Raw genomic sequence first — 25,886 nt, 5'->3', positions numbered from 1 at the left:
GTAGGACTTTTTTTTTTCTTCCTGTGCTTAGTATTTGGTATTCTATGGTATCTCATTTATTGTCTCATGTTGCAAAACAAGATACTAAGGTTCCAATTGTTAATGACTTGTAATGAATTGTAAAGTTCTCATCTGCAAATGTGGATATATAAGTACAGCAGGAGCTAGAGATGAAGGATGTTTACAGAGAACTAGAGAAAGGGAGGGGTGAAGGGCCTCATGATCTGTATGTGCTGAATGTGGGGAGAGAGGACACTGTACCTTACTGAAGGAAGAAAAAGCTTTCTCTCTCATAAATTCTATGACAGAGTATAGATTTATGGGTGGGACCTGACAGGGGACCACTAACAGTCAGGACTGCACCCCAAAGGGACTTGGGAATTTCCCCTATGAAATGTTGTTTTGGATTACCCATATTTGACATTGGAAGATATGTATTTAAATGAAATAAATTCTCTCTCTTCCTCTTTATCTCATTTAAGAGAGAAAGGGTTATTGGCCCAAAACTCCACCACTTGAATTTACTGTTCACAAGACCCAGCCGTAACGGCGAGCCCAAAGCCACATCTGGACGGCTTCCCGACACAGGGGGCGAGATCCGGTGCCCCCCTGCTTGTTGACAATAGTACATGGCAACCTGATTGCCTGTCTGAATTTGAATAATTTGATAGGACAGCCGATCTCTGAAAGCCTTTAGAGCGTTCCAGATCACTCGCAACTCCAGGAGATTGATCTGAAGACCTGTTTCCTGGAGGGACCAAAGTCCTTGAGTGTGAAGCCCATCTACATGGGCTCCCCACCCCAGGAGAGATGCATACATTGTCAGCACGTTTTGTGGCTAAGGAATTTGAAAGGGACGTCCCTAGGTCAAATTGTCCACCATAGCAGGGAATTGTGAAAAGTGGTGGACAACTGGATTGCATCCTCTAGATCCCCTGCAGCTTGATACCACTGGGAAGCTAGGGTCCATTAAGCTGATCTCATGTGAAGACGGGCCATGGGAGTCACATGAACTGTGGAGGCCATATGGCCCAACGGCCTCAACATCTGCCGAGCTGTGATCTGCTGAGACGCTCTGGCCAAGGAAACCAGTGACAGGATTGCCTGCTCTCGCTTCGGGGGGGGGGGGGGGGGGGGGGGGGTAGGCATGAGCCGTCTGCGAGTCCAGCAGGGCTCCTATGAATTCTAGTCTCTGAATTGGAAGAAGGTGGGACTTTGGGTAATTTTTGACAAACCTCAGTAGCTCCAGGAGTTGAATAGTCATCTGCATGGACTGTAGAGCTCCTGCCTCCGAGGTGTTCTTGATCAGCCAATCGTCGAGATAAGGGAACACATGCACTCCCAGCCTGCGTAGCGACGCTGCAATGATCGCCAGGCATTTGGTGAACACCCTGGGTGCAGAGGCGAGACCAAAGAGCAGCCCAAAGAGCTGTGTTCCCAGACGGAATCGAAGATACTGCCTGTGAGCTGGCAGTATCAGGATGTGTGTATAAGCATCCCTTAAGCCCAGAGAGCATAGCCAGTCGTTTTTCCGAATCATGGGAAGAAGGGTGCCCAGGGAAAGCATTCTGAACTTTTCTCGGATCAGATATTTGTTCAGGGCCCTTAGGTCTAGGATGGGATGCATCCCCCCTGTTTTCTTTTGCACAAGGAAGTACCTGGAATAGAATCCCAGCCCTTCTTGCCCCGGTGGCACGGGCTCGACCGCATTGGCGCTGAGAAGAGCGGAGAGTTCCTCTGCAAGTACCTGCCTGTGCTGGAAGCTGAAGGACTGAGCTCCCGGTGGGCAATTTGGAGGTTTGGAGATCAAATTAAGGGAGTATCCTAAACTGACTATTTGGAGAGCCCACCGATCGGAGGTTATAAGAGGCCACCTTTGGTGAAAAAATGCTAACCTCCCCCCGACTGGTAGATCGTCCGGCACGGACACTTTTATATCGGCTATGCTCGCTTGGAGCCAGTCAAAAGCCCGTCCCTTGCTTTTGCTGGGGAGCTGCAGGGGCTTGTCAAGGCGAACGCTGTTGACATGAACATGCGCGTTGGGGTTGAGCCTGAGGAGGCTGTCGGGAAGGTGGATTGTACCTACGCTTATTATAAGTATAGGGAGCATTCCTCCTTCCCCCGTAAAAACGTCTACCTGATGAGGTAGATGCTGAAGGTGCCCGGTGGGAGAGTTTGTCGAGTGCAGTTTCCCGCTGGTGGAGCTGCTCTATCACCTGCTCGACTTTCTTGCTGAAAATATTATCCCCCCCGGCAAGGAACATCCGCAAGCCGCTGCTGGACTCGATTGTCCAGGTCAGAGGCACGCAGCCATGAGAGCCTGCGCATCACTATACCCTGAGCAGCGGCCCTGGATGCCACATCAAAAGAGTCGTAAGCACCCCTGGACAGGAATTTATGACACGCCTTCAGCTGCCTGACCAACTCCTGAAAAGGCTTGGCCTGCTCCGAAGGGAGCTGATCGACCAAGTCCGCCAGTTGCTTCACATTATTCCGCAAGTGGATATTCGTGTAGAGCTGGTACGACTGAATCTTGGACACGAGCATAGAGGAGTGATAGGCCTTCCACCCAAAAGAATCCAGAATTCGAGATTCCTGCCCCGCGGGTGCTGAGGCATAGTCTCTAGAACTCTTGGCTCTCTTGAGAGCGGAATCCACAACCGCAGAGTCTTGAGGTAAGTGGGACTTCATTAACTCAGGTTCTCCATGGATCCGATACTGGGACTCCACTTTCTTAGGGATGTTGGGATTAGATAATGGTTTCATCCAGTTCCTGAGCAATGTCTGCTTGAGGACATTATGCAGAGGAACAGTGGAGGACTCCTTAGGTGATGAAGGCTAGTCCAGGACCTCGAACATTTCAGCCCTGGGCTCATCCTCAGATACCACAGGGAAGGGAATGGCCGCAGACATTTCCCGCACAAAGGAAGAGAAAGACAGACTCTCCGGGGGAGAAAGCATTCTCTCTGGCGAAGGAGTAGGGTCAGAGGGAAGACCACAAGACTCCTCAAAAGAGAAATATCTTGGGTCCTCCTCTGCTTCCCACGAGGCCTCTCCCTAGGTGTCGGACATGAGTTCTCTAATTGCAGTCCGAAGCCGGGCCCGTCTCGACGCTGAGGAACCATGCCCTCGATGGGGATGTCCAGAAGTTGACTCCCGTGCCGGCGGCGACCAAGCTCCCTCCATCGATACCAACGGGAAGTCAACTTGGGTGGCTGCCGAGGCCGACACCACAGGCGGCACCGACATCGGAGACCTCACCACAGGCGGGGGAGCCAGCCACCGCATCCTATCAACAGTACCGGAACAGATGGTCGCAGCAGCCCTTCCAGAATCCCTGGAAGAATGGCTCGGAGGCGCTCGTCAAGAGTGTCTGTCGAGAAAGGCTGTGGGATCACTGCAGGATTCGAAGGCAGAATCTGCCGAGGACGAGGAGGCGGTACCGTGCTGTCCGGAGACCGGCACATTGACACCCCTTGAATGGAGGGTGAGCAGTCCTCCCGGCGTCGACGCTTCACAGGTGCCGAATCCTTCGACGCCCTGGAGCTCTCGGTACCGTGACGATAAGGAGACTGATGACGAGGAGGACGTGGAATCCACATGCCTCCTTGGGGTCGGGTCTGAAAGATGTCAGTCCCGATGGGCCTGCACTATAGGAGTCCTCGAGGCAGGTGGAGACCCACTCGATGGCTCACTGCTGCCAGAGTGTGATGGTCTCTGGATAACCTTTACCTGCGCTCCTGACGTCGATGCACTCTCCGATGCCGACATCGACACCGCCGTGGACGTCGGTACCGCTGTCGACGCCGACCTACCGGGCAAAGCTCCAAACAGACATTCCCGCTGAGCTTGTCTCGACGCCTGTGTCCACTTTTTAAGGCTAAGACACAACTTACACGCGTCGGGGCGATGCTCAGCCCCAAGGCACTGAATACACCACGCGTGTGGGTCAGTGCCTGAGATTGCCCGGTTGCACCGAGTGCACTTCTTGAAGCCGCTGGCGATCCTCTATGTCATCGACGGAAAAATAGCAGCAGCTAAATCAAGACTCACGATGGTGCCAAAAGAAGGGCACAAAAAGGGAGAAAACCCATACGGGCGGCCAACACGCAAAAGAAAGGAAACTTATAGGGACAAACTAAGAAATAAAGTTGTTTTTTTTTTTACAAGGAAGAACAGCTCAAACGTGAGCTGACACGAACAAACACGAAGAAAACTCGGCGAAAAACCCGCCGAAGTGAAGGCTCTTCTTCTCTGGGGCAACAGAGCAAATGGAAAACAGCTGCTCTGACCGCGGAAAAAAGAAGACTGAAGCGGGACTTTCACGCGACAGGCGGGAACATTGCGGTGCGCGCACCCGCGCGCTTGAAGACTCTAGCAAGCTTTGTTGCTAGGAAGATTTTCCAGACCTGGGGCTGACGTGGATGTCACCCACATGTGAGAACAAGCAGCCTGCTTGTCCTTGGAAATTAGTTACAACTTCACTTATTTCTTTGCATTATAAAAAAAAGATCTAACAGGCTTAGAACATTATGAAAGGCAGCGTATTTTAATAAAGAATTTTGGGATTCCAGGTCTTTGTGAAAAGTACCCAAGCATATACTTTGTACAAAAGATGTCATCTCACCATAAAGATGTATAACTTATTTCTGCATAAGACAGACCATTCTGGTACTCACACCTTCCCCCATTTTGCTTTACAAATTACAAAGACTTCCAGCAGGCAAATGACTGAAAAAGGCAGCTCTTCTAAAGCTCAATATTGTATCAAAGGCCGTTAAGAGAACTCAAGCTATATGTTACACATTACTTTTGAAGGTCAACCCAATAGGCTCAAGTGACCAAGCATTGTATAACAGGACATAAACTCTAGAACTCTTACAGCATGATGTTAAAAGCTGTTGACATGCAAAAGATGATTTTCTATAACTGTATATGTACTTTCATTATGTTACCTGATCTATGTCCTGCTGACTCACTCGATTCAAACCCAGACTTCTGAAATCCAGGCTAGGCTCCATACTGGAAGTAGCTTTGAATGAAAAAGATACAAGTTAAAAATTCTGAATGCTGGTTAACAGTAAAGGGAATTAAACTGTTTGGAAAATCTTTCATTAATATGGTGACAGCTCAGTCCCTGTTAAGTCTGGTTAATTGCTGAGCCACAGTCACCAAAACTACAGAATTTATTAAGAAATTTTTGTTCCTCTAATATAGCATTTGCTTTGCAGTGATCTGTATACAGCTGTATAGTTGGTATCATTTTATGAGTCTTTAGTTTTATTACTGAAAGGAAGACTCTGAGATGATACTAACTACTTTAAGGTTTTGACCATCTCTATACAATATTAGGAGCTAGACCCTTCAATATGCCTTTCATGTAGCACTTTTTCTACTACTTCTCATTTCATTAACAATATCAGACTTAAGCAGCTCCATGAAGATAAACATGAGAGAAAATTTATTTTCCTTATGGCTTACAATGTTCTCAATATAAAGACAAAACAATATAAGATTTCAAGAGACCCTTCCTTCACTCCATTAAATTCTCTATCTTAACTCATTCACTGCCATTTAAGAAAGAATATATCCAGAGCTGATAAACAAAACAACAACAAAAAAACAAGGAAAATAAGGTGATAACATTTGTTTTACTTGTAATTTTTATTAAGAACAGAGCAAAACCACACAAGCAGGCTATGATAATCATATCATGATCATATACAACTCTGAAAAGAATAACTCCCCCCACTCCGGTTGCCTTTTCCCTAGGGTGCTGTACATCTAAATATAGAAGACTAGTGAGGACACAGAAAATACAAAGTCCAAACGTCCAATAGCATTTAATGACCAATGAAGAGGCTTAAGTTGAATCCAAATACTTTTGAAGAGGTGCTCCCCAGTCCAGAACTTATCTGTAGCTTGTTGCCTGTGTGCCTGAGCATCTCCAAATGCCAAGCTCCAACAGACAGAGGAGCAACAGACTTCCATTCCTGTGCCATAATACATTTCGCCACTAGGAGGCAGACAGTAACAATTTTTTGCTGATGCTCAGGGTAGTCTCCAAGCACCCTCCCCCCTCCCCCAGCAACACACATAATTCCGGCAGTGGAGCAGAACATGTCCCTGCTATAAAATTAGCAATTTGCATAACCTGCAGCCAAAAGGGTTGAACCCTGGAACAGGCCCATCACATGTGAAACAACGATCCTTTGGTAACACACTGCTCCAAGAGAGCTTTATCAAACTTATGAAGTCTCTCGGGGGTGAGATACCAACACATAAGATGCCGACATTGTGCTCTTTGAGGACCTTGTAACAATCTCTATCCAGCTAGATAAATCCAGGCCATAATGGAGGTTCCCTTCTCACTAGCTCATATATGGGAGATACAATCTTATGTCCTCTGAGGTATTTATATAAAAGCAGAAATCAATCCCCTTGCCTATGTGTGTTTGTCCCATAACAATTCAAAGGAGTTCATCTCCCTAGCTAAAATCGCTTTAAATGGTCCACTCAATAGACTGTGCCTACATTGTAGCTAATAGAAAAAAAAATCAGAATGACTCAGCCCATATGTCTTTCCGAGCATTCTACCAAAACCCTCATCCACACCCTTGTCACCTCTCGTTTAGACTACTGCAATCTGCTTCTTGCTGGCCTCCCACTTAGTCACCTCTCCCCCCTCCAGTCGGTTCAAAACTCTGCTGCCCGTCTCGTCTTCCGCCAGGGTCGCTTTACTCATACTACCCCTCTCCTCAAGACCCTTCACTGGCTCCCCATCCGTTTTCGCATCCTGTTCAAACTTCTTCTACTAACCTATAAATGTACTCACTCTGCTGCTCCCTGTATCTCTCCACACTCGTCCTTCCCTACACCCCTTCCCGTGCACTCCGCTCCATGGATAAATCCTTCTTATCTGTTCCCTTCTCCACTACTGCCAACTCCAGACTTCGCGCCTTCTGTCTCGCTGCACCCTACGCCTGGAATAAACTTCCTGAGCCCCTACATCTTGCCCCATCCATGGCCACCTTTAAATATAGACTGAAAGCCCACCTCTTTAACATTGCTTTTGACTCGTAACCACTTGTAACCACTCGCCTCCACCTACCCTCCTCTCTTCCTTCCCGTTCACATTAATTCATTTGATTTGCTTACTTTATTTTTTTTTTATTAGATTGTAAGCTCTTTGAGCAGGGGCTGTCTTTCTTCTATGTTTGTGCAGCGCTGCGTACGCCTTGTAGCGCTATAGAAATGCTAAATAGTAGTAGTAGTAGTAGTAATATGTCTGTTGTAGGAACATTGCGGTAACTAGCTGACCTCCTGAAGTCAACTGAGAAACCTGGACAATCCCCTTCTCCCTCCACCTGTTAGCCATAATGGCATGGTCTTGTATACAGTCTGGAAATAATAATAATAATAATTATTATTATTAGCATTTGTATAGCGCTACCAGACGCACACAGCACTGAACATCTGACAAAGAGAGACAGTCCCTGCTCAAAAGAGCTTACAATCTAAATAATACAGACAGACGAGACAGTTACGGGTGAGGGAAGTAAAGGTGAGAAGGAAGGAAGGGACAAGGGGGAGGGCAATTGAGTAGTGGCTAGGAGCTAAAAGCAATAGTGAAAAGGTGGGTTTTCAGCATAGATTTGAAAACAGGTAGAGATGAAGCTAGATGTATAGGTCCAGGAAGTCTATTCCAGGCATAATGCTACAAGAGGAGCAAGGCATAGGCGTTGGAACAGGGAGATCCACAGGTGCCACAGCACCCCCAAAATTTCTCACTGTTGCAGCAATTGAGCCATCTCCTTCCTCCAGATTCAAGAATCAGCCCAGTCGGGCACCCCCTTCCTGTGATTTGGCAGCACCTCCCCCTCCCAAGCCCCCGTGGTCCAGTAGCTCCCTGACCCGGTCCTAACTTTAAATAAGCGCCCGGTGGTTTGCAGCATTAGCAATGTAGTTAAGGCTGCTTGAACCGTCTTGGAGGGGCTTTCACTTTGCCGCGTCCTGCCCCCTCTGATGTAATTTCCTGTTTCTTCAGGGGGGCACTTAGATGTGGGTACAGTGGGTTTTGGGGGCGGTTGGGAGCGCTCCCATTTGGCAGCACAAGTGTAACAGGTGGGGGGAGGATGGGCCTGGGTCCACCTGCCTGAAGTCCACTGCACCCACTAACAACTGCTCCAGGGACCTGCATACTGCTGTCATGGAGCTGGGTATGACATTTGAGGCTGGCATACAGGCTGGAAAAAAAAATTTAAACTTTTTTTTTGGTGGGAGGGGGTTAGTGACCACTGGGGGAGTAAGGGGAGGTCATCCCTGATTCCCTCCGGTGGTCATCTGGGCACTTGGGGCACTTTTTAGGGACTTGTTCGTGACAAAAAAGGGTAAAAAAAAATGACCCAAATTCTCGCTTCTGGCACCCTTCTTTTTTCCATTATCGGCCGAGCGCGCCCATCTCTCCTTGGCCGATAAACATGCCCCAGTCCCGCCTTCACCACGCCTCCAACACGCCCCCGCCAACTTTGTCCATTCCAGCGACACACTGCAGTTGGAGGCGCCCAAAATAGGCTTTCGATTATATCAATTTGGGCGCCCATGAGAGAAAGGCGCATCTTCCGATTTGGGTTGAAATATGGGCGTCTTTCTCTTTCGAAAATAAGCTGGATAGTAATCTAGTGTTATCAGCGCCATATCTGAATTTTACTAATCCAGCTTGATCTCTGTGTATAAGCGATTGAATAATGGTCTCCATTCTGCAACATAAATAATTTTGTATACATTTTATAGTCTGTATTTAGTAATGAAATCAGCCTGTAGTTTTGTACAAGGGTGCAGTCTCTATTAGGTTTTGGTAGTACTACAATGTTTGCGTCCAAAAAATGACCTGGAGACGATGAGTCCAACAAAGTTTGATAATAAGACATCAAATGAGTTGAGATAGAAGTGGAAAATGATTTATAAAATTCCACTGGTAGACCGTCTGGACCTGGTGCTTTTGTTGAAGGTAATTTTTTGATTGCAGAAATGATCTCCTCATGGGAAATGGGTTGATTAAGCTGGCTCATTTGATATTCAGAAAGGCGTGGAAGTTAATGATGTAAGAAATTTAGAAATTTCAATATCATGAGCTATGCATTCTGAAGAACATAGTGACATATAGAATGATTCAAAAGCTTCAAGTATTTGAGAAGATGAGGTCAAAGGGACTCCTGTAGGTGATTTTATTGCAGTTATATGTTGTTTTGTTCTTTTGCCTTTAAGATAAGATGCTAGCAGTTTACCAGCTTTATTGGATTCTGTATAATATATAGCATTTTGCGTAAAATTGATGATATTGGAGATGCTTCCATGTTAAGAGATCCGAGTTTTTGAAGTGTAGACTTAGATGATAATGTGTACAAAGTCATTTCAAGTTGGGAAATTTCCTTCTCAAGATTAGTAATTGAGATGCATAGCTAATTACTTCACCTCTCAGCCAAGTTTTAAATGCTTCCCATATTGTTATATGTGATGATACAGAATCTTTACTGTTAGGAAAAAATTCTGGGAGATATGTTGCAGAAATGTTGAATCTGAGAGCAGAGAGATATTAAGTCTCCAAGTAGAAGATTTTGTTTTATTAGAAGAGCAAGGATAAGGCACCTCTCAGCTGAGGAAGGCTTACCAGGGGTTAGGCCGAAGCCAGCATTCCTCCCCCTGAGGGTCGCAAGGATCAGGCGACCCTCAGGGGGAGGTGCCCAGCTCTACCACCGGCTGCCTTTCAGGTGCTGTGGAGGACTTGCAGCTCATTTGCATATCCTTTACAGCCTTCTCCGGGGTGACTCCCAGGTCCACTCCGATCCACTCAGGGCCTCCGCTCTTGGTGCCCAGCGCTCCCACCAGGCGCTGTGGAAGACTTGCAGCCCTTCTGCATTTCCTCACAGCTGTATCTGGGGTGACTCCCAGGTCCACCTCGATCTTCCCAAGGCCCTCGCTCCAAGTGCCAGGGTTCCAGGTGCTTTTTGGCTAGGATCAGATGACCCTCAGGGGGAGGAATGCTGGCTTCGGCCTAACCCCTGGTAAGCCTTCCTCAGCTGAGAGGTGCCCAGCTCTACCACCGGCTGCCTTTCAGGTGCTGTGGAGGACTTGCAGCTCATCTGCATATCCTTTATAGCCTTCTCCGGGGTGACTCCCAGGTCCACTCCGATCCACTCAGGGCCTCCGCTCTTGGTGCCCAGAGCTCCCACAAGGTGCTGTGGAGGACTTGCAGCCCTTCTGCATTTCCTCACAGCTGTATCTGGGGTGACTCCCAGGTCCACCCCGATCTTCCCAGGGCCCTCGCTCCAAGTGCCAGGGTTTCCACGTGCTTTTTGGCTAGGATCATGTGATCCTCAGGGGGAGGAATGCTGGCTTCGGCCTAACCCCTGGTATTCCTGCTAATGATCCAGCTGAGAGGTGCCCAGCTCTACCACCGGCTGCCTTTCAGGTGCTGTGGAGGACTTGCAGCTCATCTGCATATCCTTTACAGCCTTCTCCGGGGTGACTCCCAGGTCCACTCCTATCCACTCAGGGCCTCTGCTCTTGGTGCCGCGCATTTTTCTCTTTACATCTATTTTCTCCCAGTTACAACTGACCTCACCCAATTACACCTAATTCTGAATCACGCTATGGCCCCTATACACATTCTCTTCCTTGCCCTGTCTCTTCCTAATCTTTTCCCTCACCCCCTACTTCTCTCCACTACAGGAACTCACTGCCCATCCATCGACTTCATCACCTCACCTTCTCTCCTACCCTCTTCCTCCCTCTTAGCTTTAATCTTCATCTCTTTCTTTTTCCATTTTGCCTTCCCCATTCCACAAATACCTCTCGCCCTTCGACACCTTCGTGTGTCACACCTCTCCTACTCTCCTCTGCTCTCTTTTACTCCTTCTCTTACTCTCAGCCGGTGACATCAATCCCAATCCTGGCTCTCCTCACCAACTATTATCCAACTCTACAGATCTCACCGTGACCTCTCTAACCTCATCACTATTCCTCTACTCCCTCCTCTTCTCTGTCCTTCTCTTGCGCCCTTTGGAATGCCCGCTCTATCTGCAACAAACTCCCATATATTCATGACCTCTATATCTCACGTCACCTCCATCTTCTCGCCATAACAGAAACCTGGCTCTGCCCTGATGACTCTGCTTCAGTCGCAGCCCTCTGCCATGCGGTTATCTTTTTTTTACATACTCCTCACTCTGCTGGCCTCGGGGGCGGTGTTGGATTACTTCTCTCTCCCTCCTCCAGATTTCAACCCCTTCTTCCACCTCAATCTCACTGTTTTTCCTCCTTTGAAGTCCACTCTATCCGCCTTTTCTTTCCTCTGCCTCTTCGAATAGCGGTCATTTATCGTCCCCCTGATAAATCCCTTTCATCCTCTCTCAGTGACTTTGATGCCTGGCTTGCCTTCTTCCATGATCCTTCCTCCCCCTCTCTCATCCTTGGTGACTTTAATATTCCTGCTAATGATCCTTCTAACTCTTATATTTCCAAGTTACTCGCTTTAACATCCTCCTTTAATCTCCAACTATGCTCCACCTCCCCCACTCATCAAAATGGTCACAGTCTTGATCTTATCTTTTCCTCCAACTGTTCACCCTCTAGTTTCCTTGCCTCTAATATTCCCCTCTCTGATCACCATCTTATAACTTTCACACTTAAATCTCCTCCCTCCCAGTCCCATCCTATCTTATCTAATTTATCTAGGAATCTTCATGGTATTGACCCTTCATCTCTATCCTCCCATGTTTCAAACCTCCTCTCGACTGTGGAAGGCTCACAGCTCATCCTGCAGCCCCTCAACCCAATTTCTCTGTAGCTTCAGGAACAGCCATCTTCAGGAATAGGGGTCTGACTGGCTACAACTATAAACACAGTTTGACACCATTAAGACACTGCCTCTGGCTGTCCCTCCAAGTCAGTATATGTGGGTTAAGGAAATTGCTGATAACATCTGCTGAGTGTGCGGTGGTGGTGGCAGCGGCCAAAAAAGCAAAGAGGATACTAGGAATTATTAGGAGAGGGGTGCAAAATAAGACCAAAAATATTATAATGCCTCCATATTACTCCATGGTGTGATCTCATCCTTGAGTATTGTGTTCAATTATGGTTGCATTATCTCAAAAAAGAAACAGCGGTATTAGAAAAGGGTTTAAAGAAGAGTGTTAACAACGATAGAAGGGATGGAACTGCTCCCATATGAGGAAAGCCTAAAGAGGTTAGGGCTTTTCAGCTTGGAATAGAGACAGCTGAAGGGGGGATATGATTGGAGTCTACAAAATCCTGAGTGGTGTGGAGGTAAATCAATTTTTCACTCATTCAAAAAGTACAAAGACCAGGGGACTCTCAATGAAATTGTATGGAAATACTTTTAAACAAGTAGGAGGAAATAGTTTTTCACTCAAAACAGTTAAGTTCTAGAACTCATTGCCGGAAGATGTGGTTAACGGTGATTAGAATATCTGGGTTTAAAAAAAGGTTTGGACAAGTTCCTGGAAGAAAAATGAATAGTCTGTTATTGATATGGACATGGGGGAAGTCACTGCTTGCCCTGGGATTGGTAGCATGGTATACAACAACTAACTGGGCTTCTGCCAGGTACTTGTGACCTGGCCACCGCTGGAAGCAGGATACTGGGCCAGATGAACCATTGGTCTAACCCAGTATGGCTACTGTTATGTTATGTTCTAACCAATTGCCCAGGGAGGGGAAGACATGGATGCCCCACCTGTGAAGTATTGCAGCTGTGACTACTAGACATCTCATGAAGACTCGAGGAGATGAGGCCAAGCCAAACGATAAAACCTTGTACTGATAGCGTAAAGCTCCACAGTGTAAGTGGAGGAATTTTCAGTGTGCAGGAAGAACAGATATGTGGGTATATGCCTCCTTGAGGTCTAGACAGCAAAGATAATCATGGAGCTGTCTCATCGAAGTACTGACCCCCCCAGGGATACCATGCAAAACTTATCTTTGAGGAGAAACCTGTTCCATTCTCGTAGATTAAGAATTGGACGTACTCCTCCTGTCTTTTTTGGAATGGGAAAGACTTGTTGACCTGAACATGTATACCCTGGAGGAAAGAAGAAACAGGGGTGATATGATACAGACGTTCAAATATTTGAAAGAGATTAATCTGCAAACGAACCTTTTCCGGAGATGGGAAGGTGGTAGAACTAGAGGACATGAATGAGATTGAAGGGGGGCAGACTCAAGAAAAATGTCAGGAAGTATTTTTTCACGGAGAGAGTGGTGGATGCTTGGAATGCCCTCCCGCGGGAGGTGGTGGAGATGAAAATGGTAACGAAATTCAAACATGCGTGGGATAAACATAAAGGAATCCTCCTCAGAAGGAAGGGATCCCCAGAAGCTTAGCCGGTGGTGGGAGGCAGGGCTGGTGGTTGGGAGGTGGGGATAGTGCTGGGCAGACTTATACGGTCTGTGCCAGAGCCGGTAGTTGGAGGCGGGGCTGGTGGTTGGGAGGCGGGGATAGTGCTGGGCAGACTTATACGGTCTGTGCCCTGAAAAAGACAGGTAGAAATCAAGGTAAGGTATACACAAAAAATGGCACATGTGAGTTTATCTTGTTGGGCAGACTGGATGGACCATGCAGGTCTTTTTTGCCGTCATCTACTACGTTATCTGCAGTAGAACCCTCGATCTGTGTTTGATGGAGGAACTGGTTCTATTGCATTCTGCTGGAGGAGGGCTGAGAACTCCTCTCACAGTAATCTTATTTGGAGGGAGTTGAAACAAAAAAACGAGACTTCTTGGTGGATAATCAGGGGGTCTTTTTTCCTAATGCAGAGTGCAGCTGTATTGAATGGTATGTGGGGCCCATTGATTGGAGGTTATGAGAGGCCATCTCTTTTGTTAGAGAATGAGTCTCCCTCCGACAGGTAGATCACTTGGCATGGACAACTATATGGTGGCAATGCACTCTAGGAAGGAGTAAAAAATTAGGATGCTGTTTAGATTGTTAGGATGTCTGGGATTTTTATCCCTGTGGAAACAAGTGTTGTGGTGTAGGAGGCGCAGGGGTGTAACGACACTTAGATATATAGTAGCTGGAACATCAATATCCTCCTGGAAATCTTCTAGTAGAGGAAGAAGAAGCAGTAGCAGTTTGAGGCCTAGATAGTCCCTATTGCATCTCTCTGTTTTTTAATTAGGTTGACCACTACCTCAACTCTGTCACTAAACAAGTTTCTCCATGACAAGGGACATCTGTTAGGCACTCTTGAACAGCAGATTCTAGGAGCGCATAATATAGTGCAAGACATAATGGTGATGGGGCCGCTTGATAACAGCATTTAACTTTCAAGAAGGAGACTATGATAAAATGAAAAGAACAGTGAAAAAGAAACTTAAGAGGAGCAGCTGCGAAGGTCAAAAATTTACATTGGGAGTGGATGCTGTTCAAAAATACCTATCAATACGATATAATTTGTACCCTGGTATGACAGTATCCCACTGGTTATCCCTCCTTCCACCAGGTCTCAGAGATGCCTATTATATCTAATTTTTAATTTACTGCAATATATATTCTAACTCGCCCATCTTATTTCTTAGACTTCTGGCATTCGAATACAGACATTTCAAACTATGTTTGTTGTACCTATTTACATCTTGCTTAGCAGTTGACAGTGTTAATTTGAAATCTTTTGTCTGCATTTTATTTAAAGACACCTGCAGGCATATTTTCAAAGCACTTAGACTTACAAAGTTCCATAGTAACCTATGGAATTTTGTAAGAGAACGGACTCATTCTCTGACAGCTAGGAGCACTTTGCATCGAGCACACACATTTAACCTCTCACCAACTGGACGATAATCATACATGTGGCACTCAGTGCAAAAGACTGGATAGCACCCCTTCCAATGCTGGACCTCAGTCTACATCTTAGCATTTAATTAAAACTTTAGTTGTTTAATTAAAACTTCTTAAGGTACTAGGGATATCAGATGAATATAAACAGATTTAAGAATATATTTTGTAATATGCAATTTATTTAGTTTTTGTTTCTCAGAAACTGATTAACTGTAATTAAATCTCTAATGAAAACTCTCCGCTTGTTGACCTAATTAGAATAATTGACTATAAATGAAGAGTTGAGCTGGGGTGGGTGGGATTAAGGATTAAACTAGGCCCTGCTGTTCCTTCTAGTGTCTATCTGTTAATGCTGTGGCAGAAATTCAAGTTTTACAACTAAGGGGGAAAGGGTATGGAGACTAGCTAATAAAGGGTTTTTTTTTTGTTTTGTTTTTTAAATTCTTTGTTTATCAATATCCTACAATTCTTTTTTTTTTAACTCAATCTTTAAGTTACTAATAACAGAGCAAAATGTCGTCACTTACCAGAGAAATGTCCTCTCAGAACTCAGCCAGTCAAAAGTTCGTTCCTTGCTTTGCCTGGGGAGCAGAGGGGCCTTTGGCACACGCTGTTGACATGAACAAGCGCGTTGGGGTTGAGCTTGAACAGGTTGGCGAGCCAAGGGGTTGTACCTATGCCTCTGATGGTAGTATTTACTTATAGCATTTATACCCCGCTCTTTCCCCCTTGATAGCAGGCTCAGTGCGGCTTACAAGCTATGGTACAAAGTATCACAGAGATAACACAAAGTATGGTACAAGGTATGGTACAAAGTATCACACAGTTACACAAAGTATCAAGAGATGTTCTAGTTAAAAGAGTAGAAACAGTGGGGAGAGAGATGTGGGGGAGAGGATTGGAGTATGGGTAGTGCTGGTGGTGTGGAATTAGGTTTGAGAATTAAGTTGGGTTGTTTGGGTAAGCTTGTTTGACGAGGTAAGTCTTCAGCAGCTTTCGGAAGGGTAGTAGACACTCCTCCTTGGCTTGCCAAAAATCCTCCCAGCAGAGGAGGCAGATGCAGAAGGTGCCCGGTGGGAGAAAGAAGAGATGGTATCAGTATGTTTTTTGGTCAGTGACCTCCTCAATCTTCTCTCCAAAAAGGTTATCCCCCCAGCATGGCGCATCCGCCAATATTATGCTGAACAGAATGTTCCAAGTCAGAAACATGCAACCATGAGAGTCTGCACATTGCTATACTTTGAGCAGAGATCCTGGATACCACATCAAAAGTGTCGTAAGTGCCCTTGGCCAAGAACTTGACAGGCCTTCTGCTGCTTGACCAATGTGCAACGTGACTCAGCCTGCTCCAGAGGGAGCATCTCAGCCAGGTCTGATAACTTGCACACCGAGTTTTGCAAGTGGATGCTGGTGAACAGCTGGTATGATTGTATTTGGGAGATGAGCGTTGGAAGCCTGGTGCATCTTCCTCCCAAAAGAATCCAGGATTCTAGATTCTCTACCTGGGGGTGCTGAGGAGGAAACTGAGGCTTATCAAAATGAGGTGCAATGTAGATCTGATACTGGTTGTTGATCTTCTTGGGCATGACCGGGACCGACAGAGGGGACTCCCAGTTCCTAACATGGACTTCCTGGAGAACCATGTGGAGAGGGACAGTCAAAGGCTCCCTAGAAGGACCTTGAGCTTCTTGGACCTGGGCTCCCCCTCCACTTCCAAAGGAAATGAAATTGCATCAACCATTTCCTTAACAAAAGAAGGGAATGAAAGGCTCTCAGGAGGAGCCTTTCTCCTTTCAGGTGGAGGGGAGGGTTCAGAGGGAATTCTATAGGACTGGTCAAAAGGAAAAGTACCTGGGAGCCTCCTCTGAATCCCATGGGCACTCCTCTTTGGTGCCTGATGGGAGTGTAGAGACCGAACCTGCCTCGACATGGAGGAATCATGCCCTCGAGAACAGCGACGAGTTGGTTCACACCTCGATTCTGGCGAAGCTTCCTCCACAGACGTTGAAGGGGTGCTGGCTTAGGTGGCAGTCGATACCGGAGCCACATGCAGAATTGGTGTTGGAAGACACACCGCAGGCACGAGTGCAATGGTAGGCAGGGTAGGTGCAAGTATCCCCGGTGCAGATGCACAACACTGCATTAGGCTATTCAGCAACTCAGGGAGCAAGGCCCAGATATGCTCATCGAGGGCCAACACAGGGAAAAGCTGGGGTGCTGGTTCAGGTGCAGGTTGAAGAGCTGCCGGGGTCGATATGAGGGTTGGTCTTGGCTTCTGGGAGAGTGAAGCATCGGCAGTCCCGGCATCATGCATCGAGGGTGATTGATGGCGATGCTTCTTGACCTTCGCCCGAAGCGTGCCACAGAGGCTCCTCAGTGCCAACATGGAATCCACATGTCGCCTCAGGGTTGGGCCCGACAATGGACGGTCCTGGGGGCCCTGCACAGCAGAATTCCTCGAGGCAGGTGGAGACCTAATCTTTGCTTCACTGCTCCCAGGGTCTAAGGGGCAAGCAGCAGCCATGCTTACCGCTGTTCCCAATGCCGGTAAGATGCTCGATGTCTATGCCTCCGACCTTGAAGAACTGGACTTGGCTCCAAAAATCCTCTCTCAATGAGCTTCTCTTGAAACCTGGGTCCTCTTCTTCACACGAAGACAGAAAACACAGTTAGTAGGGCTATGGTCTGTCCCAAGACACTGAACACACCAGGAATGGGTGTCCTTCCCAGAAATGTACAATTGTACCAGGTACAGTGCTTAAAGCCACTGGGCACCTTTGTGGACATGGAAGGAAAAAACTTTCCTCAGCTAAATTAAACAAACTGATGGTGCCTGAAAAAGATTTTTTTTAAAAAGGGGGTTCCACCACTGGGAATACAACATGAGGATGAAAAAATCACCGAAAGGCATGAAACAGCTCCTTAGAACCAAGCGTTGTGAAGAGACGGTAAAAACACACACCTTCTCCTCACCATGGTAGAAAAAAGATTGAGGAGAATGTGCTCTCATGGCAGGCGGGAAAGCACTTGCGCATGCGAGGTGGAGCATGTCTCTTTATACTTGTTATAAGTTCTGGACCAGGCGATGTGGGTCAGCGTCACCCAGTTGTGAGAATAAGCCTGCTTGTCCTTGGAGAATATATATTTACTAGTAAAAAAGGCCCATTTCTGACACAAATGAAACGGGCGCTAGCAAGGTTTTTCTCGGAGTGTGTATGTTTGAGAGAGTGTATGTGAGAGTGACTGTGTGTGTGAGAGAGAGAGAGTGAATGTGCGAGTGTGTGTGTCTGTGAGAGAGTGTGTGTGTGTGAGAATGAGAGTGTGTGCAAGTGCGTATGTGAGACACAGTGTGAGAGAGTGTGTTTTACACAGATACAGTGTGTGCGAGAGAGTGTGAGACACAGACTCTCTGTGAGACTGAGTGTATGAGATCAAGAAAGTGTGTGAGTGACTGTGTGACACATAGAGAGTGAATGTGATACAGTGTGTGAGAGTGAGAGAAAGACATTGACTGTGTGAGAGAAAGAGTGTGTGTATGACAGAGATATCTCCCCCCCCCCCCCCTGGTGTCAGGCCCCCCCCTCTCTCTCTGGTGTCTGAGCGTTACTGTGCAGGAGCTCTGGCTGTGCTTCAAGGAACTGACCAATCCTATTTAATAGAATGCACCTCCAACATTCTGAAGCTGAGAAACCTCGTGTGGTTGGTCACTTCTGCTTGTGACGAACCCGGAAGTACGTGATGTCAATTCAGGAGATGGATACAGAGAGCAAGAACGCCCCAGCCATGCAGTCAGCTTCAGAATGTTGGAGGTGCGTTTTATTATATAGGATTTCTCCTTCGAGTCTGGTTGTAAAAGGCATTATTATTATTTTTGTTTGGGGGTGGTGGGGGGGGGGGGGGTAATCTTTGTCTCACGGCTATCTTTTTATATATAGATGAAGTTAACCAAGATGTCAAGCTTCCTAATATGACTTGATAACAGCATTTTCTAAGTTATTATCCAAATGTGAACACAATTATAATGCTAATAAGTTTTGGATTTTACTTAATTCTATTATTCTGTCTCCTGTATTTCCAGTTTTGGCACAGTATATGTCATCAAACCAATGGGCTGCATTAAAAGAAAAAGACAGCAGGAGTCTGAGTTGGAGATAGAGAACATAAGTTGGCGCTTTTTGCTGATGATGTTTTGTTCTTACTCTACCAGTGCTCCTGCGTGAACTTAACAATTTTAGCAGATTATCTGGCTTTAAGATAAATTATGATAAATCACAGCAAGAGCGGGACTCCCAGGCTCGGGCTTTTCCCTTTCGGCACACTTGGGGCAGCTTTAAATATTTATGGGTTCAGATCCCCTAAATGATGTTTCCCAATTGTATAGTTTGAACTATGTCCCCTTGTTCCAGTGGCTATGTAGAGACTTGGCAAGTTGGCGGGGGATGTGGCTATTCTGGTGGGGCCACATTGCATCCATCAGGATGAACATCTTGCCCAGATTGTTGTTTTTGTTTCAGACCCTACCAATTTTGATTCCCAAATGAGAGTTAATGCAGTTTTAGTGGGACCTTTCGGGTTATCTCTAGGGAGGTCGGGCATCACGGCTGAACAGAAAGATGATGTGGCGATTGGTCGATTTGGGGGGGACAAGGTGTATCCAATTTACACTGGTACTGGACGACTCAGTTGAAATATATCTCAGCTTGGAGCCAAGAACAACCATCGGTTGCGACACACATGGATCAGACCTATGTGCGGGACCATACTTTGGGAGCAGCTTTGTGGGCCTCTCTCTCCTCCAGGGCCTATAGCCAGTTATCTGAAAATCCATTTGTCTGCCACCTTCTAACACTGTGGAGTTCTCTTAAGTCTAAATTAAGGGAGTCCAAGAAGCCTTCTTCATATTCTTACATCAGTTCAGATTCAGGGTTCTTAGCAGGATTTTGGCATCCCATGTTTATACGATGGGCAGCTCAGGGATTGGTCCGCTTTCAAGACCTCCTAGATGTAGGCAAGATGCGGCCTTTTTCGGAACTTAAGGAGAAATATACTATACCTGAATCTGTTTTTTATTATTTACAGGTTAAACACTATATATAAGCATCGCCATACTGGGAAAAGACCAAGGGTCCATCAAGCCCAGCATCCTGTCTCCGATAGCGGCCAATCCAGGCTTCAAGAACCCGGCAACCCCCCCCCCCCCTCCCCTCAAAAAAAAAATTAAAAATGTTCAATGGACTTTTCCTTCAGGAATCTGTCCAAACCCCCCTTAAACTCCGTAAGGCCAGCTGCTGTCACTATATTCTCTGGTAACGAGTTCTAGAGTCCAACTACATGCTGAGTAAAGAAAAACTTTCTCCTATTTGTTTTAAATCTACCATATTCTAGCTTCATCTCGTGTCCCCGGTTTCTATTATTTTTTGAAAGTGTAAACAAACGCTTCACATCTGTCCACTCTACTCCGCTCATTATCTTATAGACTTCTATCATATCACCCCTCAGCCGCCTTTTCTCCAAGCTGAAGAGCTCTAACCGTCTTAGCCTTTCCTCATAGGGAAGTCATACCATCCCTTTTATCATTTTCGTCACCCTTCTCTGCACCTTCTCCAATTCTTTTATATCTTTTTTTGAGATGCGGCGACCAGAAATGGACACAATATTCGAGGTGCAGTCGCACCATGGAGCGATACAACGGCATTATAACATCCTCATGTTTGTTTTCCATCCTTTTCCTAATAATACTCAACATTCTGTGCGCTTTCTTAGCCGCCGCAGTACACTGCGCAGAAGTTTTCAACGTCTTATCAACGATGACTCCCAGATCCAGTGGTGTGCTGGTAAATGTTTAACAACAGGCTATCTCCCCCCTCCACCTCTGCGTCCCCCCCCCCCAAATTGCAGAGCTGGCTATAGCCGAGGAGAGAGCCTGGGGGGGGGGGGGGGGCAATGCATTACTCCAGAAAAAAAAATAAATTAAATGATCCCAGGTTCCAATCTAATTCATGTTTAATGTGGGATAAAATAACTATCAAACACATCACTCCAATATAGTGTCACACTGGGGATTCAGATCTGAAAGATAAAATATTTTAAATTTTGAAAAATAGCCTCAGTGTAACAGGGAGCCTGACTTTTATGCTCCACTGTAGATATTACCATCACAGGCTTCCACCACCTTCCGAAAAAAAACACAGAGAAAAACTCCCAGAATATTTCAAAAATTGTAAATAAGTGGGAGAAAAGTCTGTGTTTAAAAAACAGAAGGGAGGGTAACACAATACAGATCCAAATACCCACAACACTAAATCTCACTATGAATATAAATCACCCAAATAGACACTAATTAGCAATCCCTCACTAGACTAAAATCCTCATTCAAAAAGAGAAGCCTTCCTGCAAGTAAAGAAAACTCAAAATAGAGCAAAAACTCTTATAACATTACTAGAATTGCTTAAACTTCCATCCTTACTAATGAATGGATTCTAATTCTAACAAAAAGTAAACTTTACTTAGCTCAGAACATCCAAATTGTCCTGACAGAGGTACAGCCTCATAAGATTTTCACAGTCTGTGGGGTTTCTCCAAAATTAAAGTGTCCAATTTATATTATCCTTCTGGCAAAAATGTCCAATTTCCTTGTTTCTCGACAGTAGGAAATCCTTCTGTTTCGCTATCAGGAGAAATACATAGCAGTGCATAAAAACTGCTTTACAAGTTATCCATAGCAAACAATGTGCTCAAAATGGCTAACGTTTGTATGAGACAACTTCAGAGGAACTCCACCCATAGATGACATCACTCACTTACACCATTGCTAACCTGCTCAATCTTAAAGCAACCACAACCTAGCAGACAAAAAACATTTATTTCTCTGATAGAAGATAGGAACGTTTCAAAATGTATAATGTCATTCAATAAAATGCCTCCCATTCCATAGGTCCATTTAATCCTTTGGGAGATACGGTTTGTAAATAATAAATCCACTTTTGTTCTTTTTGGTGCAAGACCCTAGATATATCTCCTCTTCTGCCATTGGGTTCCAGATATTCTATAATCACACATCGCAACTCTGCAAAAGCATGATTTGTTTTCTGTGCAATGCTTAGCATATGAATTTTTCCAGATGTTATGGCATGTTTATGTTCAGACAGTCTCACTTTGAACATTCTCTTCGTCTGACCAATGTAGCGTAAGCCGCAGGGACATGTAATCATGTATATTACTGCTTTCGATATACATGAAGTATGTCGTAGAAAAATCCATTTTCTGTTTATAGGTTCCCAAAATTTGTCTGTCTCTTCCATCATGTCACACATAATACACTTCCCACACTTAGAATGTCTGCCTTGACCGGTTAATTTCTTGATACTTATATCTGAATGACATAACATGTCAGCTAGATTACCTCGTCTAGAATAGGATACCATGCATTTCTGCCCAGAAAATACTTCATGGGCAGACAATATTCTCCAGTTTTTATAGATCACTTTAGCAATTCTTGGAGATAAGGCAGTATATTGCATAATACAGGCAATCCGCTGTCTTTCATCTTGTTGATCCTGAACCTTAGTATCCAATAAATATTCTCGATGATTATATAAGGCTCTCTTGTATGCTTGTTTAATAGTTTTAGTCGGATATCCTCTTTCATGTAATTTCTCTTTCAAATGGTTTGCAGAATTTCTGGACCGGATATGTTAATTGAGGGCCGACACCAGGAAAGACTGGCTGCTAAGGGACCAACGCATTGGCTCCTCCTGAATAGAGGGGGGAGTGGTCCTCCTGATGCCGACGCTTCTCAGGTCCTGAATCCCTCAGTGTCCTGGAGCTTCTTGCACCATGTGTCAAGGAAGACCAATGCACAGAGACTCCTTGGTGTTTACGAGGACGAAGTTGAATCCTCATATCACCTCCAGGGCCCCTGTACAGCAGTCGGCATCGAGAAAGGTGGAGATCCACTCGATGAACTACTGCTCCCAGTGTCACAAGGTCCAGTAACAGCCATGCGGACCGATGCACCAGATACCGATGCAGACATTGACGTCAACACCGACGAATCAGACTGGGCTCCAAAAATCTTCATGCATTGTGCCTCTGTGGCAACCCGGGTCCTCTTCTTCATCTGAAGACAGAGAACACAGTAGGCTATGGTTGGGCCCTAAACACTGAAGGCAAAAGTAGAGACTAATAGACGATTCACCACTGGAGACGTGAGTCCAACAGTCTTTATTATATCGGATATAACGACCCGACACAGGCCGTGTTTCGACGCTAAAAAGCGTCTGCATCAGGGGTCAATAAATACACCAAGTAATGAATGCAAAACGAAGAGTCCTACTTGTATATGTGTTGTCAACTCACTAATCACGTAGCACCAAACAGAATATGCTGGATACAAACTATCAGAGCAAAATCATTTTGCTCTGATAGTTTGTATCCAGCATATTCTGTTTGGTGCTACGTGATCAGTGGTCTTAATCATAAAGCCTATGGGGATAGACTTAAAGATCTCAATATGTATACTTTGGAATAAAGGGAAAGGGAAATGGGACTTGATATACCGCCTTTCTGAGGTTTTTGCAACTACATTCAAAGCGGTTTACATATATTCAGGTACTTATTTGTACCAGGGGCAATGGAGAGTTAAGTGATTTGCCCAGATCACAAGGAGCTGCAGTGGGAATTGAACTCAGTCCCCCAGGATCAAAGTCCACTGTACTAACCACTAGGCTACTCCTCCACTCTAAGGCAGTAGAGGAGAGATATGATAGAGATGTTTAAATACCTGTGTTGCATGGAGGCAAGTCTCTTTCAACTGAAAGGAAGTTCTAGAATGAGGAGGCACAGAATGAAGGTGAAAGGGGATAGACTCAGAAGTAACCTGATGAAATAATTTTTCACAGAAAGGGTGCTGAATCCACGGAACAGCCTCACGATGGAGGTGGTGGAGACGTAAACAGTATGTGAATTAAAGAAAGCTTGCGACAACTACATAGGATGTCTAAGAGTTAGGAAAGGATAGTAGATGGCATGGCTGGATAAATGGTATGGATCTTTAACTTCATTTTTCTATGTAATGTGCAGCTATCAACAAAACCAGAAAGGGGATGACACTTTCCTCCTGAGAACCTGACTGATCAAAGGTCAAGGTAGAGAGATTAAGGAATACTCTTCAGAGGTCATGGCTGATTTAGAGCATTGATCCTGCACAATTGATACCAGCTTCAATTCCTCTGATCCTAGCATGGTCCTGCTGAAGAAATCAGCTTGCAAATTCTTTACACTACTGGAACTGAAGGTCCATTTTTTTGCACCATCTCTGAGCTCTTGCTGCTTGTCTGCTTTTTGACATATGCCACAGCTGTTGTGAGAGGAGACAGATGGCGTCACCTTCCCTAGTAGAAAAAACTGAATGAGTGTCAGTCTTATGGCACTAGCCTTCAGTCTGTTGATGGATCAGTCTACCTCCTGCCATGAATACAGCCCCTGCAGTACTTGTCCTTGGAAGTGAGGCCCCAACCCTTCAGGCTCGCAAGTAAGGTGACCACAGAATCCAGTCAGTTTCAAGGGGCATCCCCCACCTCTGGAGATTCAAGACAATGTCCCATCATGCCATTCCTTTTGGACACTTAGAAGAGGTAAATGGATCTTTAAATCCTGTGACGGGGTGAACTCTGCAAGGATCGCATGTGCACCTTCACCCAGGGTACAAGATCCAGGGTCACAACCCTGGAACCTAAGCGCTACAGGGAATCTGCTGGGACCAGAAGCTGTGAACCTATTGGAGCAACCTTAAAATCCAGTACTGTGTCAGGATAACCATCTCTGACCTAATCTCAAAACAAGTCCTGAGGTAAGTGAGAGACTGCGAGGGTGCAAGCTTGCTTTTGGGATAGTTCATTAAAAGATAGAAAAGAGAAAAGGGAGAGGTCTGAGCTGGGCACTGGCGGCTTAAAGGAAGGGGGAGAGGGAGGTAGCAGGACCTGGGGAAAGGGAGGTAGCAGGACCTGGGGATGGGGGGCTGAATGATCCTTATCATTCAGGTGCCCAGATCACTGTCAGTCCACCCCTGTTACAAACTGTTACGTCTGTGCTTTCCTCGCCCTCTGGTGGCCAGTACAGGTGGCTGCTATGGACCATCACCCGTTCCAGATCTTCCAGGCTGCCAGGTTTGCTTGCTTGGATTGAGCCTACACAGCCACCATAGCTTCCTGGTGATTGCTGCAGCTGAGTCTTTCCTGTCTGGGCTTATTAGCCATTTTGAAACTCTCTGGCTTTGCCTTTGCATCGCGGCTAAGGCCCTGGTATGTTGGGGTGCTGGTGCACTTCTGCTGAGTCCAGTTTCTAGTTTGGTTTCCTGCCCTGATTCTTGTCTGTTCTAGTTAGTCTGTGGATAGTTAGATTAGCTTGTTGTTTGTTTGTTAGTCTTGTCTCTGGGTTATTGTTTTGTGTGTAGTCCTTGTCTGTTTGTATCTTAGTGGCTGCTCTGCAGCTTTTAGTTTTGTGTCTTGTTAGTCAGTATTTTGCTCCCTGTTTTAGAGGCTGTTTTCAGCTTTCAGTCCTGTCCTTTATTTTACCCTTTCCTTGCCCTGCTGTCCCTGTATGTTCCTTTCCCCTCTGACCCTCAGTCCCTGTTCAATCTAGTTGGGATCCTGTTCCTGCCCTGTCCTACAAGTCCTGCCGGCCACCTGAAGCCAAGGGCTCAACCTTTGGTGAAAAGTGGCCAGGTGCAGGTGAAGCCTAACTGTTCATTAAAGCTCTGCCTTGTCACTGGTGTAGGGTGGTTTTGCCTGCCGCTCCTCGGCAGTGGCCAAAGGGCTCACAACCTAGTTTCCTGTTTTGAAAACGTGACACAAACACACAAATCTCTGGTCTTCAACCTGATAGAACGTGGTCCAAGAAGAGAGGAATTCTCCTTTTCTGAATGTTCCACAGATAAGCATTGATGACTTTCAAATAGAAGATGAGCAGAAATGAGCAATCTTTTTTTGAGACCACAAAATAGACTGAACAGTGATTTTGGCCCTGC

General features: G+C 45.8%; 1 protein-coding gene across 1 annotated transcript in view; it reads right to left on the bottom strand.

Annotated features, from left to right (window-relative positions):
- Positions 1–25,886, bottom strand: part of NUP205 (nucleoporin 205) — a 1,281,456-nt gene that overhangs the window by 20,076 nt on the left and 1,235,494 nt on the right. The window contains exon 39 of the mRNA XM_030216143.1: positions 4,956–5,032. Within this exon, the coding sequence (XP_030072003.1) occupies positions 4,956–5,032 (77 nt within the window). The remainder of the gene's footprint in view (positions 1–4,955; positions 5,033–25,886) is intronic.

Source organism: Microcaecilia unicolor, chromosome 10 (genome assembly GCF_901765095.1).
Source record: "Microcaecilia unicolor chromosome 10, aMicUni1.1, whole genome shotgun sequence".
NCBI classification, from domain to species: Eukaryota; Metazoa; Chordata; class Amphibia; order Gymnophiona; family Siphonopidae; genus Microcaecilia; species Microcaecilia unicolor.
This window is presented reverse-complemented; position numbering and strand designations above follow the sequence as displayed.